The sequence below is a fragment of the Cyprinodon tularosa genome, unplaced genomic scaffold, assembly GCF_016077235.1.
Source record: "Cyprinodon tularosa strain WSP-4 unplaced genomic scaffold, ASM1607723v1 ctg531, whole genome shotgun sequence".
Classification (NCBI taxonomy): Eukaryota; Metazoa; Chordata; class Actinopteri; order Cyprinodontiformes; family Cyprinodontidae; genus Cyprinodon; species Cyprinodon tularosa.
In genome coordinates, this window is record NW_024039265.1 from 732,279 (window position 1) to 744,882 (window position 12,604).

General features: G+C 49.8%; 1 protein-coding gene across 1 annotated transcript in view; it reads left to right on the forward strand.

The window, feature by feature from the left end:
* The window catches only part of dnah10 (dynein axonemal heavy chain 10), a 75,698-nt gene that overhangs the window by 17,208 nt on the left and 45,886 nt on the right, over nt 1-12,604 (forward strand). Inside the window, exons 17-24 of the mRNA XM_038304315.1 lie at nt 912-1,119; nt 1,204-1,360; nt 1,464-1,943; nt 2,029-2,187; nt 2,266-2,382; nt 3,874-3,976; nt 4,055-4,233; nt 4,320-4,531. Of these exons, the coding sequence (XP_038160243.1) occupies nt 912-1,119; nt 1,204-1,360; nt 1,464-1,943; nt 2,029-2,187; nt 2,266-2,382; nt 3,874-3,976; nt 4,055-4,233; nt 4,320-4,531 (1,615 nt within the window). The remainder of the gene's footprint in view (nt 1-911; nt 1,120-1,203; nt 1,361-1,463; nt 1,944-2,028; nt 2,188-2,265; nt 2,383-3,873; nt 3,977-4,054; nt 4,234-4,319; nt 4,532-12,604) is intronic.

Below are 12,604 nucleotides of genomic sequence, written 5' to 3' on the forward strand. Positions count from 1 at the left end.
AAGTTAGTCCAAGCATCAACAATCCATCCGCAAACGGTGGCGTAACTTGCCCGGCGCTGCCTTCCACTTATCGTGAAACTGTGGTCTCCGTCGGTCATCCATCGCTCCCACGCCGCTCGCAGCCTTACTTTGAACGGCCGCTTCACACCGATGTCGAGCGGTTGAAGTTCCTTTGTCAGACCCCCCGGGATAACGGCGAGCACAGCGTTTATTTGATTCACCTTGTTTTTCACATCGGCTGTGAGATGGGCACAGCCACGCTTTCATCATCTCCTCATCCATCCAGCCTTTTTCATTTAATATCATATGTCATCAGAGCGCTGTGTCTGTCTCGCTGTCAGCTCCCAGATCAGCTTCTCTGATTGGTTGATGCGGCGCGTCCAGCAGCAAAACTTCAATTTTTCCATCTCGAGCTGCAGCAGCGCGTTGGCGGTGCGTCAGATGCTTAAACCCTCCCGACGTGCTGCACCTGCTGCTCAAAACGCGCTGCGGGACCTTTTGCTGCACCTATACGCGCGTCAACCATTGACTTTGCATGTAAACTCGCTGCTTCTGCTGCACCTGCTGGGTCCGGTTCACACCGATGTCGAGCGGTTGAACAGCGAGCACAGGGTTAATTTGTTTCCCCATGTTTTTCACATCAGCTGTGAGATGGGCACGCATGGAGTTACATATTAACAGCAATGGTGATGAGTGGAAAAAAAACACCTGGTCTCCTTACATTCAGCCACTCTTTCATCATCTCCTCAATGAGGTGGTCTCAAAAGTCGCAGTTACAACACACATAGGGCGCACCGCACCACAGGGCGCACCGCACATTTTGAGGGGAAAAAAAGACGTTTAAGTGCACCTTATAGTCGTGAAAATACGGTAGTTAAATTTGCTTTAAATTTTTTATTTTGCTTTAAAAGGTCCTAAGGAGTTCTGTGGACATATTGCAGAAGAGCGGGTCAAAACATTGGCCTTACTTCTTGATACATACACTGAAATCGGGATCCTCATCACTCAGACAGAATTTTATATCCTTGAAACCAGCAGCGGAAAAGCTGCATGTATGGCAAGTTACTACATGCACTGGGAGCAGAAAGTGTTTGAATCTCTGATAAAGATGGTGCTGAGGTATAGTACCCTGAAATTTATTTTTTTGTCAAAGCCTCCTTTTCTGTTTAGTTGTTCTGTCTTTCATGTTGGATTTCCTTTAAGGAGTCTGAAAGAGTTTGACGTGGCACTGATGGGGAAAACACCTTTGTTCCAAATTGACGCCATCCTGTCGGTCCCCGAGATTGAGTTACAGCCCCAAAGTAATAAGATCTACTCACTGATCATGCAGTCCATCAGGGAATGCATAGAGAGCACTAAAGTAAGACCATCACAAATCTTTAAGCATTTAGTCATTTAGAAAGATAATATCTGCAGTTTACACCACACTGTGTCTAAACTTACTGCCTCCTTCCCCTCTTAAGGGGTTTACACGCTGGATTCAGAGGACCTGCATCAAATGCCCACCACAACAAGTGGATGGTGAGCAGGAGATGGTAACTTTCTCCTTCCTCAGTGATGTCTGGGTGGACTCTTCCATAATTGAGACTGCTAAGACTGTTTCTGAAAACATCAAGGGACTGCTTCTGTCTCTGGATCAGCACCTTAACAGCTGGAAACAGTATCGACCTCTTTGGGAATTAAACAAAACCCTCGTCAATGAAACATTTGCTGCAAAGAACCCATCCTGTACTATGTATGACGATAAGCTACAGTTTTTTGCTCACATAAAACAGAAGGTTATGCAGGAACCTGGATCCATATCCAAAAACAGCATCTATCTGAACTTTAAACCTCTGGTGACCACAATTAAGGACTTTGCAGACTCGTGGATCACTTCTCTTGGTAGCTTGCTAAACGAACCTGCCAAAGACAATGTTTTCAACTTGAAGGACCAACTCATGGTACAAAAAGATTAACACACTCAAACTTTTTATGGTAAAAGTCGTTTGGTCTAATTTGCATCCACTGTCTGTGCCAAAAAAACAGCAACTCGATACGAAGCTGAAGAGAAGCATTGGCACATTTGATGACCTCAAGGTTGTTTTATCGACCATTTCAGACATCAGTGACATGTCTCTAGATGTGGAAATCAGATTAACTGATATCGAGGAAAGGTACAGAACTTTGGCCCAGCACAATGTGAAGGTAATGTCTCAGATGTTCATTTGTTATTTAGGAAACTATTGTTGTAGATTTGTAAAACTGTGGATTTCTGTATTCTAGGTTGGCGATGATGAAAAGGAACTAGTGGCCAAAATTGGAAACATGTGGAATGATCTGTTAGCAGAGTCTAGAGAGGTAGATCAAAGTCTACTGGATGTCAAAAAGTCATTTGCGGAGGTAGGACCCACAAAGATGAAACAAAATTGCATAAAGATTTGACTGAGTTTTTTCCAGATAAATTCATACTGTGTAAAGTTGTTACATTTTTTATTTAATATACAACAGGTAAAATAAGTATTGAATAAGCCACCATTGGCATTATATGGAAATGCTAAGATTGCGCTTCATAAGGCAAGGCCAGGCAGGTTTATTTGTATAGCACAATTCAGTACATGGACAATTGAAAGTGCTTTACATGAATAAGGTAATAAGATATAATACAAATAAAAGCAGAACAAAAGCAAATAAAGACAAATCACATGTGAACCAAAAAAGAGTTGGACCACAACCTTATAATAATAATAATAATCCATCAGCTAACAGTTTACCTTCAACAGTCAAAGGCAGTTCTGAACAAATGGGTTTTTAACTTTGACTTAAAAGAAGTTAGGCTATTAGCTCTTTTACATTCTTCTTGGAGTTTGTTCCCGATAAGTGGAGCATAGGAACTAAACGCTTCTTCTCCTTGTTTGGTTCTAGTTCTGGGTGTACAGATTAGGCTTGAACTAGAAGACCTGATGGTCTGGGATGTTGACACACTTGATACTCTTAAAGTTGATGCATGTTGCACTAGCGTCACTAACTTTGATTCTGTTATTCTTTTTAAAAAGAAGTTCAGCTTCTCTGTTTGTGGATCAGAGTTTCTGGTGTTATATGCTGTGCAGCTAGAAGGATTTTGACCAGTTTCTTGTTAGTTTCGGATATTTGTTATAATGCGTAATTATAGCAATCATAACAAGTCGGTTTTCACACCAGGGTGCAGCTCTTTAACATATTTTAAGCAGAAATAATATGTTAACTACTTCTACAAATACCAGCTGAGTTGAAAAGCAGCTGCCAAGGATGTAGAACAGTGAGGAGAAGAGAGAGGAGCAGTTTATGGCAATGCAGTAATATTAATTTTACTGAAACATGGCTGCAGAATCATATCCCCGATTCGAGGGACACTCTGTCAGGATTTTTTTTTGCAGACCAGCAGATAGGGATTTAAAGAAAACTCAAGTTAGGTGGGTTGGCAGTGGTTGCGAATAGCAAATGGCATGATTCAAGACATTTTACAGTGAGTCTGTTGTGGAGAGTGGGATCTCTTCTTCATGATGCTGGAAAATCTCATCTAAATCTCTGGAGATGATTTCACAAATAATCATTCATAAATTAGAGTAGTATGGGCAACAGTGAGCATCCTCTACAGAAGACTGTTAGGATGGCTTGGATCTCGAGGGTTGAAGGTCCTGCCATTTTTAGATGTCTCTAGATTCTGCACACCCAAAAAATTATGAGGTACGACATTTCTTTTTGGGACTATTAAAGTACTGTTGAATGTGTTAAATTGCCTCAAAGTGGAAAAAGCTCAAGGAGTATGAAAACTTATGCCAAATGCTGTATTTTGTCTGACTTTTACATTATCCTTCACACACACATCATGTGTCCTTTGTCGTACTTTTAAAGATAATAAAGACAAAGATTGAGAAGTATAAACAAGAATCGGCTATTTTTGCTGAAAGCTTCAACATGCATGGCCCTGGAGCTGTGGGAGATAACTTGGATAAAGGTAATTTGTCTATTTATCATTTTAGCAGCAACATTGAAATGTCTGTTTTAACAAAACGTGCACTGCTGCTGTTTCCAGGACTAAGAGTAATGGCTAAATATGAGGCGGACTTTGCCAGAATGGAGCTAGAACGGCAGGATCTCAAGAGCAGTGAGAAGCTGTTGGATCTACCCATCTCCATGCACCCAGAGGCTACCAGGATTCAGAAAGACATGAAGGCATTGAGACAGATATACGATATCTATGCAGACCAAAAGGTGGGATAGATTCATCATTGAGGAATAGCTGAAATTCTGGAAATGCTTACATTTGTCAAGTTGCTCATAAGATTACCTTTTTTTAGAATGCAAAAGCAGAGTGGTCCCAGATATTGTGGGTAGATTTGGACATCCAGGTGCTCCAGGATGGCATAGACTCGTTCCTCAAAAGATTCAGACAGCTGCCCAAAGACGTGAGGGCTTTACCTGTGGCCTTCTATCTAGACGGATGCATGAGGGAGTTCAGAGAATCTCTGCCCCTTTTACTGGACCTGAAGAACGAGGCCCTTAGACACAGGTAATTCTGAACTTTAGGTGGGCTAATTGTAAAGATGCAAAAACACTTTTCCTATTTTTCCTTTATTCCTACTTGAGCCTCACACACAGCTAGCAAGAAAATCAAAAACAGGAAACAAAACTCGCAATTTGCCCGTTCCTTTCAAGAGGAGGTTAACATTAATGATTTAGTGTTCTACTTAATTGCATCACATTTAATTTCTTTAGACAAAATATTCAGTGCTGCACAGTGTGCAGTGGGTTGCTCTGCTGCCTTGCTGCAAGAAGGTTCCGGGTTTGATTCCTGGCCCGGGGTCTTTCTGCATGGAGTTTGCATGTTCTTCCTGTACATCCGTGGGTTCTCTCCAATTCTCCGGCTTCCTCCCAACGTCCAAAAGAAACATGGCAGTTAGGTTCTATAAAAGATTTTACTTAGGTTTGAGTGAGTGCATGAATGGTTGCTTTTCCTGTTTGTCTTGACCTGTGCAGGGTGTACCTCTCCTCTCACCCATTGACGGCTGGTTCCTGGCACCAGCAACCCTTGCGACCCCAGCTCCTGAATGACAAGCGCGATAAAAAATCGATAGGTGGATGGAAAATATTCAGTCACATTCAATAAATGAAGTATATTCAAATGTTAATTTGTTTTAGCTTCCAAGTTCACTTGGTGAAACATATTGAACACAGAGAGAGATTTTTCTTTTTTTTTACAGTGTCCTGTCTGGCAAGGTGGCAATAAGAATAATTGTCTTGATGCCAAAAGGAGCCCAACAGATTTTACTTTCACAAGTGTAGCGGTATGGCAATTGCCATACTGCTCCACTTGTTTCATGTATATAAATTGCTTTATTATAATTATGCAGGGAGTTTTACAGTTCATATGGACACTGCAATGTAAGTAGAGCAGAAAAACAGAAGAAGAAGAAGGAAAAAGAAAAAGAAAAAAACAGGACAAAAGATGAAAGAAAGAGGAGATAGGAAGGAGACAATGACAAAACATTTTCAGTCTGCTTCAACACCTGTAATGAGATGGAAAAAAAAAAAAAAAAAAAAAGAACAGCACAACCAAAAAACATGGTACGAGATATACAATAAAGCAAACACCTTGAAACTATCGCTAACGTAATATTATTAAGTCTGACATGTACTCTGTGTTACCTGAAGATATGAATGTGGGGTTTCTGTTTGGAAGTGAATCTCTAAGTACCTGAAGCCTAGCACCTGTAGTTGTTTGTGAGGGTGAACTTGTGCATGTAAAGTTTTAACCATAGAAAAAATGCTCAATAGTGGTTGTGGAGAGCCGGAGAGGCACACCCCCAAGAGCACTGAGTCCAGCGCCGGGAGACCCATAGCCCCAGGCGCCCAAGGGGACCCCAGAAGCGAAGGCACAAAGGCGGGGCCAGCCCCGGAAACCAGACCCCACCAAGGCAGGAGGAGAGACAGCCACGAAGAAGCCCCCCAGCCACCGCCATGCCGGCGCCCCGGGGAGCCGCGGGGACGAGTCCGCGGGCCCCGCCGGCAGCCGGCCACCCCGAAGTAGGGCCGGGCACCGAACACCAGCCCCCCCACGGCGCCGACCGAAACGCCCCAGCCCCACAGAGCACCGAAACACGCCCCGCCCCCCAGCACCAAGCCCCGGCGACCGGCCGCAACACCCACCGCGACCGCACCACCCAGGAAAACACTCAGGCGGCCCCGCCCCCGGCCGGGGCCCATGCGCATCCGCCGCGAACCGGCCGCGAGCGCCGCGGGCCCCCCCCCAAAACGCCCCCCCCGGCCAAAAGCGCAGCCCCACCCCACCAAGACCGATGCCAACAGCGCGCAACGAAACACACCGCGCACAGAATCAGCCCGAGAGCAGAAAAGCCGCCCGGCGCAAAACCGCAAGAAGAGCAGACCGCAGCCGGCGCAACCACCCCCCCCCAGCAGCCCGAGGGGCAGCACAAAGCCAGAGCGGAGCGAACCGCGCCGCCCCCCCACCGGACGAAGCCAAAGCAGCCCAGCCACGTCCGCCGCCCGCACCAGGCCCTGACACGCGGCCAGAGCAGCTCCGCCGCCCCGGCCCCCCACCACTCGCCGGCCATAGCCACTCCAGGCCCCCATCCGCCCCGCAGCTCCACCCGCCGCGATCAGCGGGAACAGAGCAGCCCCGCCATGCCTCCAGGAGGGAAAACCCACCCGAATACCTAGCCAGCGCAGCCAGCCCGCCCAGACCGGCCCCCCAACACTACCCCCGCCGGAGCCGCCCGGACCCCCACACACCAGCGGCGCGCCGCCAGCAGGACCCCCACCCAGCAGGCCCGCCCGCCCCCCGAGAAAACAGACATGCCAAACCCCCCAAAGGAAGAAAAAAAAAAAAAAAAAAAACAATGCCCCCACAATGCGACAGCGGACACCAGACACCGACCCGCCCGCAACCGCTCCCCCCCACCGAGGAAGAGAAAAAAAAACATAAATAAATTGGTTAATTAATTAATTAATTAATAATTACAATTAAAATAAATAGGCAAGAGGAGAAGTGCGAGCGGAAAAACCGGAGCCCAAAACAGGACCCAGGACCCGCACCCCACCATGCCGTGCAGCTCCCCCCCCCCCCCCGAACCGGTACCACAGAACCGGCATAGGAAAGAAACACCGCCCAGGAACCGGCATCGTAGCGAAGGCACCGGCACCGACCCCGAAAATCCCCGAACAACACCCAGCCCCACCCCGAAGCGGATCCAGTCCCAGGCCCCAGGGATCCGAGGCCCCAAGGGCACCCGATCCCCAGACAGGAGCCCCAGACAGGAGCCCCAGCAAAGCCCCGGCCGGCCGGGGCCAGCGGAGAGGCCGCCAGGAATGAGCCAGCAGTCCCCCGGGCATCCACCCCCAGCTCCACCAGTGCACCGGTGAGCCCCGACGCCAGCCAGCGGAGGGAGAGCAGGACGGGGGGAATGGGCTCCGCACTTAGCGGAGACTTGAGATGTATTTGGGAGAGGGTGCGGTTGAGACGCCAACCTGGGAGAAAAAAAAAAAAAAAAAAAAAAAACACACCATCTCAATCATGCCTTCCCTCCCTAGTGCCCCCACTCGTACCACAGGAAAAAAAAAATAAAAAAAAAAATTTAATAAAATAATAATAATAATAAATAAAGAAAATAACAACGCGGACACACATTCACACATAACACTCACATCCAATAATACCAGGACCAAAAACCCGGTGACACCGGTGGTCGGTCCCGGGACTATCGGATGACCCCATAAGTGAACCTAAAATCCGGATGTGAGGGGAGGGGAGCGGCGACACCGCCACACCAACCCATCTCTTTCCTGCTTCAAGCCCGGCCCCCCCACCCCGCACACGGACCGGACCACCCCCAGCAAGAGCCCCCCCCGGGACCGGGGCCCACTCATCCCGCGCCGGCCACCCAACCAGAACCGCCCCCCCCCCCCCGAACAGAAAAAAAAAAAAAAAAAAAAACCTTCAACCAGGCACTTCATGCCCCTCCATCCAACCTTCTTTGGGGAGAGCAGAGGTGACAGCCCCGCCACCAGCAGGCCACCTAGGCCCCGCAGCCAGCCCCAGCCAAAACCACGGACCAGGCGGCCCGCTCTTCCTCCAGGCCCCAGACTCCAGGCGGCAGCCGGAGAACAGGGGTGTGAGAAGACCCCGATCCTCCCTGCGCCCGCTCGGATGTGGTGTTGTTGCGTGTTGCTCTCAGATGCAATTAAAACTGGGAGTACCAAGAGGGGGTGTCCGGCACACTCCACCCCCCCTCCAGGAGATAGACGGTGCCAGCACACCCCCCCCTTCGACAACCCTCAACCCTCAATGTCTAGATGCGAGAGGGGATGGAGGAGGCCGACCGTGGTGAGGCCCATAAAATAAGCCCCCCCCCCCTGTGGCCCTGACCCCCACCCCCTGAAAATGCCCTACATAGATGTGTGTTGTGAAAATGATGTAGATGGAAGTGTCTAAAATGCAAAATAAAATTGGTGTGGGGGACGTCCTCAGAAGGTGTGGCCCTCCAGTAACGACCCCCTCCCCAAAAACCTACATGTGTGGCAGAGTGATGGAGCAGGCAGAGGGAGGATTTCGGGGATGGGGAGCAAAGGACTGGGGTGCTTGCTGCACTCCCAGGGAGCCAGCTCCCCCGCTGACTCCAATAGGCACCCCCGTTCCCCGAGAGCCCCCCCAGAGAAGGGGGCCCCACCAGTTTCACCACCATAGCCCGGGGGCACGGGACCGGCAGCAGGACCCACCAGCCAGCCGGGCACGGAGCCGACACCACCACCACCCCCCCGTCCTGTCCATCCAAAAAAAAAAAATAAATAAATAAATAAGTAGATAAATAAATAAATAATAAATAAATAAATAAATAAATTAAATTAATAAAAAATATAAAAGGAAGATAAGAAAAAAAAAATAATAATAATAAATAAATAAATGAATAAGGGGGGGGACAACCCCAGCCGGCCAGCCAACGCGCAACACGCAGAGCCCCCACCCCGGACGAAGCCCCACCAGGGGGCAGCACGGACCAGGACCAAGACAGGGAGCCAGACCCGAAGCCCTTCAAAGATCTCCTTCCCTCTATCACCACCCCCCACCCCCCCTCCGGAGATGTAATCCCTCCCCTACAATAACAATCAAGCTACTCACCACACAAGCGACAGAAGACATCCAGGCCGAGATCATACCTACTCCCCCTCCCTCCCCTTCCCCCACTTACAGAGTGCAAACCTGTGAGGGGGTAAGCACTTGCCATAGGTGTTAATGTCCATGCCCCCCCCAGCCCAGCAGGCCCCGAGGCACCCCGGCACACCAGAGGCCGTGGCAGCAGGGACAGACAGCCGGGCGTACACCGGCCCAGAACCCAAGCAGCACTCCCCACAGAACCCGAACCCCCGAACCCCCACCGGGGACCCCGCCCAAGGGCAATGCACCCCAGGGATCCCAGACCCCCAGGACCCACCCCAGACCCACCCCGCAGTAGGGCCGGGCAATGCCCAAAAACCCCCGGCGCCCGCGCCCCCACCCCGACCCCGGCCCCCGAACGACACACCCCCCAACACCGGTCCCACAGCACCAATCCGAAGAAGAAGAAAGCCACACAACACAGCAAAGTGCAAATCCCGAGCCCCACTCCAAGCCCCGATCCCCCCGCCCCACACACCCCCTCCCACACAAAAAAAAAAAAAAAAAATTATAATATTCTCCCCCTCACTGGAGAAGAACGGCCGCAAACAAGCCAGTGCCCAACACCCACCGCCACACCACGAGGGCCCCTCCACCCAGATGCTCCTCCCCAGAAAAGTCAACATGCCTACCCTCCCAGGAGACAGACAAGCCCGCCGAACAGGAATCCCCCCGGCAGCGCACCGCCGGGATGCGGGGGCCCGAGCAGCCCCAACAGAAACAACACCGGAAGGCCGACACGGACGCACCGACGGCACCAACCTAGCCCCCAGGCGGACTCCCCCACCCAAAAACACAACGAAACCACCCCGCCCCCACCGACCACAGCAAACACAGCCGCAATGCAAAGCAAAGGACAGAGCAGCCCCACCCGGCGAGCCAGAGCAGCAAGGCCGCCCCAGCCGCCAGAAGCCGGCACAAGCAGCAAAAAGAAAGCAGCAGACGCGACCCCACCACTCCCGCCGCGCCCGGCGCGAAAGCAGCACGACCCACCCCGCTCCGGCCCCGCACCGCCCACAGGCCGCCAAGAGGAGGACGGCCACGCAGGCCACGGCCCGTCCCCCCCCCCGCCGCCAAACACCGAGCAACCCTCCACTCCCAAACCGCGCACGATGCACCGCACCACGCGCCACCGGCACCCGCCCCAACAGAGCGAAGCCACACCCCGACCCGGGGGCGCTCCAAAGGGACCCCCGACGCCCGCAACCAGCCCACAACAGACACACACGAACCCCGGCCACAGGCGCGACCACCCACGCCCCCCCCGGACGACGCAACCACGGCAAGCGCCACGGCCAACCACCGAAACCCGGCACCGGAAGACGGGGCACACCGCGACGCCCCGCAGAGCAGAAGCACCCCGGCCAGCACCACAAAAGAACCGATGCCCGGCGCCCAGCCCCACCCAGCAGCAGCACAGCCACCAGGCCAGTAGCCCACGTCCGCCACCACGGAACCCCCCAAGAGCACCGCACGCGGCCGCCGCAGGACCCCCCCGCGGCGCCCCAGACCCCGCCCCGACAGGGGCAACAGTCCCCCGGGCCAGACCCGCCAGGCACCCCGCTCCGAGCACCCCCCCGAGCCCCCAGGACCCAAGGACCCCCGAACTAGCCCCCGCACCCCACAAGACGCACCCCATAGCCCCCCCACTACACTAAGTGATGGAGCCGATCAAGGGAGCCCAGAGAGATCGGTCTGATGGGGATGCAGATGCTGTCTCAAGATTAATATGATCCAACAACAGATCTCTGTACTGATTGATGTTGAGTTTATCCTTACTTTTCCAATTCATGAGGATAGTTTTCTTTGCGATACATAATGCAGTGAATGCCAAGCAAACCGATTTTTTTCCCATAGAGCTTCCCTCAAAGTCACCCAGCAAGCAACCTGAAGGGGAAATTGGGATTTTACAACCCAGGCACAGTGATAGATCCTTACATACCTGTACCCAGAATCTCTGAACCGGCGTGCATAACCATAACGCGTGAAAATAATTATCAAGTTGATTGCCTGTGCACTGTGGATAGATGTTAGATTGCGCAAAACCCATCTTGAATAATGTTTGACCTGTATAGTGCACTCTGTGGAGGATTTTGTATTGTATTAATTGTAAATTGGGGTTTCTGGTCATGTTAAAAGTTCTTAGACATATCTGAGCCCAGATGTTTTGTTCAAAGCTGACTGATAAATCCTCCTCCCATTTAGTAATAGGAAGAGATATTGTATCATCCAGTTTAGTCAGTGTCCTGTATAACTTAGACAGTAGTTTGGGGGGGGTTAACTCTAGAAACTCTGATATTTTAGTTGGAATTATTAAACCTCCATCAATATGCTTAAATTTATTTCTAATTATAGCTTTGATTTGCTCATATTCTAAGAATTTATTTTTGTTAATGCCATATTGCAAGTTTAATCTAGCGAATGTGATAAACTCCGTACCTTCAAACAAATGATCCAGATATGTAATACCTTTATTCTTCCAGTACGGAAAGTTTATCACATTATTGTTTTGTAGAATGTCAGGGTTATTCCAGATGGGTGTGCGACTGCACGGGATGAGTGATGAGTTCGTTATTTTTAGAAATTCCCACCATGCTGTCAGGGAAGAGCTGATGTTAATATTTTTGAAACATGGGTGCCGTTTGATCTTAGAGCTAATAAACGGCAAATCTGAGATTATTATATTACTGCATATATCCTGTTCTGTGTCTATCCAGGGCTCATCTAAGGGATTATGTTTTATCCATTTAGAGATGTATTGTAATCTATTTGCTAAATAGTAGTATTGGAAGTTAGGTAAATCTAGTCCCCCTCTGTCTTTAGTTTTCTGAAGTGTTTTTAAGCTGATACGAGGGGGTTTGTCCTTCCAAAGAAATTTAGAGATGGAAGAATCTAGAGATTTAAACCATTCGGTTGATGGTTTATTTGGGATCATTGAAAATAGGTAGTTAATTCTGGGTAAGACCATCATTTTAATTGAGGCTACCCGACCCAAAAGGGAGATCGGAAGCGATTTCCATCTTTCTAGGTCCTCTTCTATTTTCATTAAAAGAGGGGTGTGGTTGAGTTTTGGTAACTCAGCTAGTTTAGATGACACAGTAATTCCCAAATATTTCATATTTCCTGATTGCAATTGTAGACCTGAGGGATTCTGTAGAGAGCAATTAATTGGTAGTATTACAGATTTAGACCAATTTATAGAGTATTCTGAGACTTTTGAGAAAGATTCTAGTAAACTAATCACTTGAGAGAGGCAGACAAATTTAGACAAAATATTCAGTGCTGCACAGTGTGCAGTGGGTTGCTCTGCTGCCTTGCTGCAAGAAGGTTCCGGGTTTGATTCCTGGCCCGGGGTCTTTCTGCATGGAGTTTGCATGTTCTTCCTGTACATCCGTGGGTTCTCTCCAATTCTCC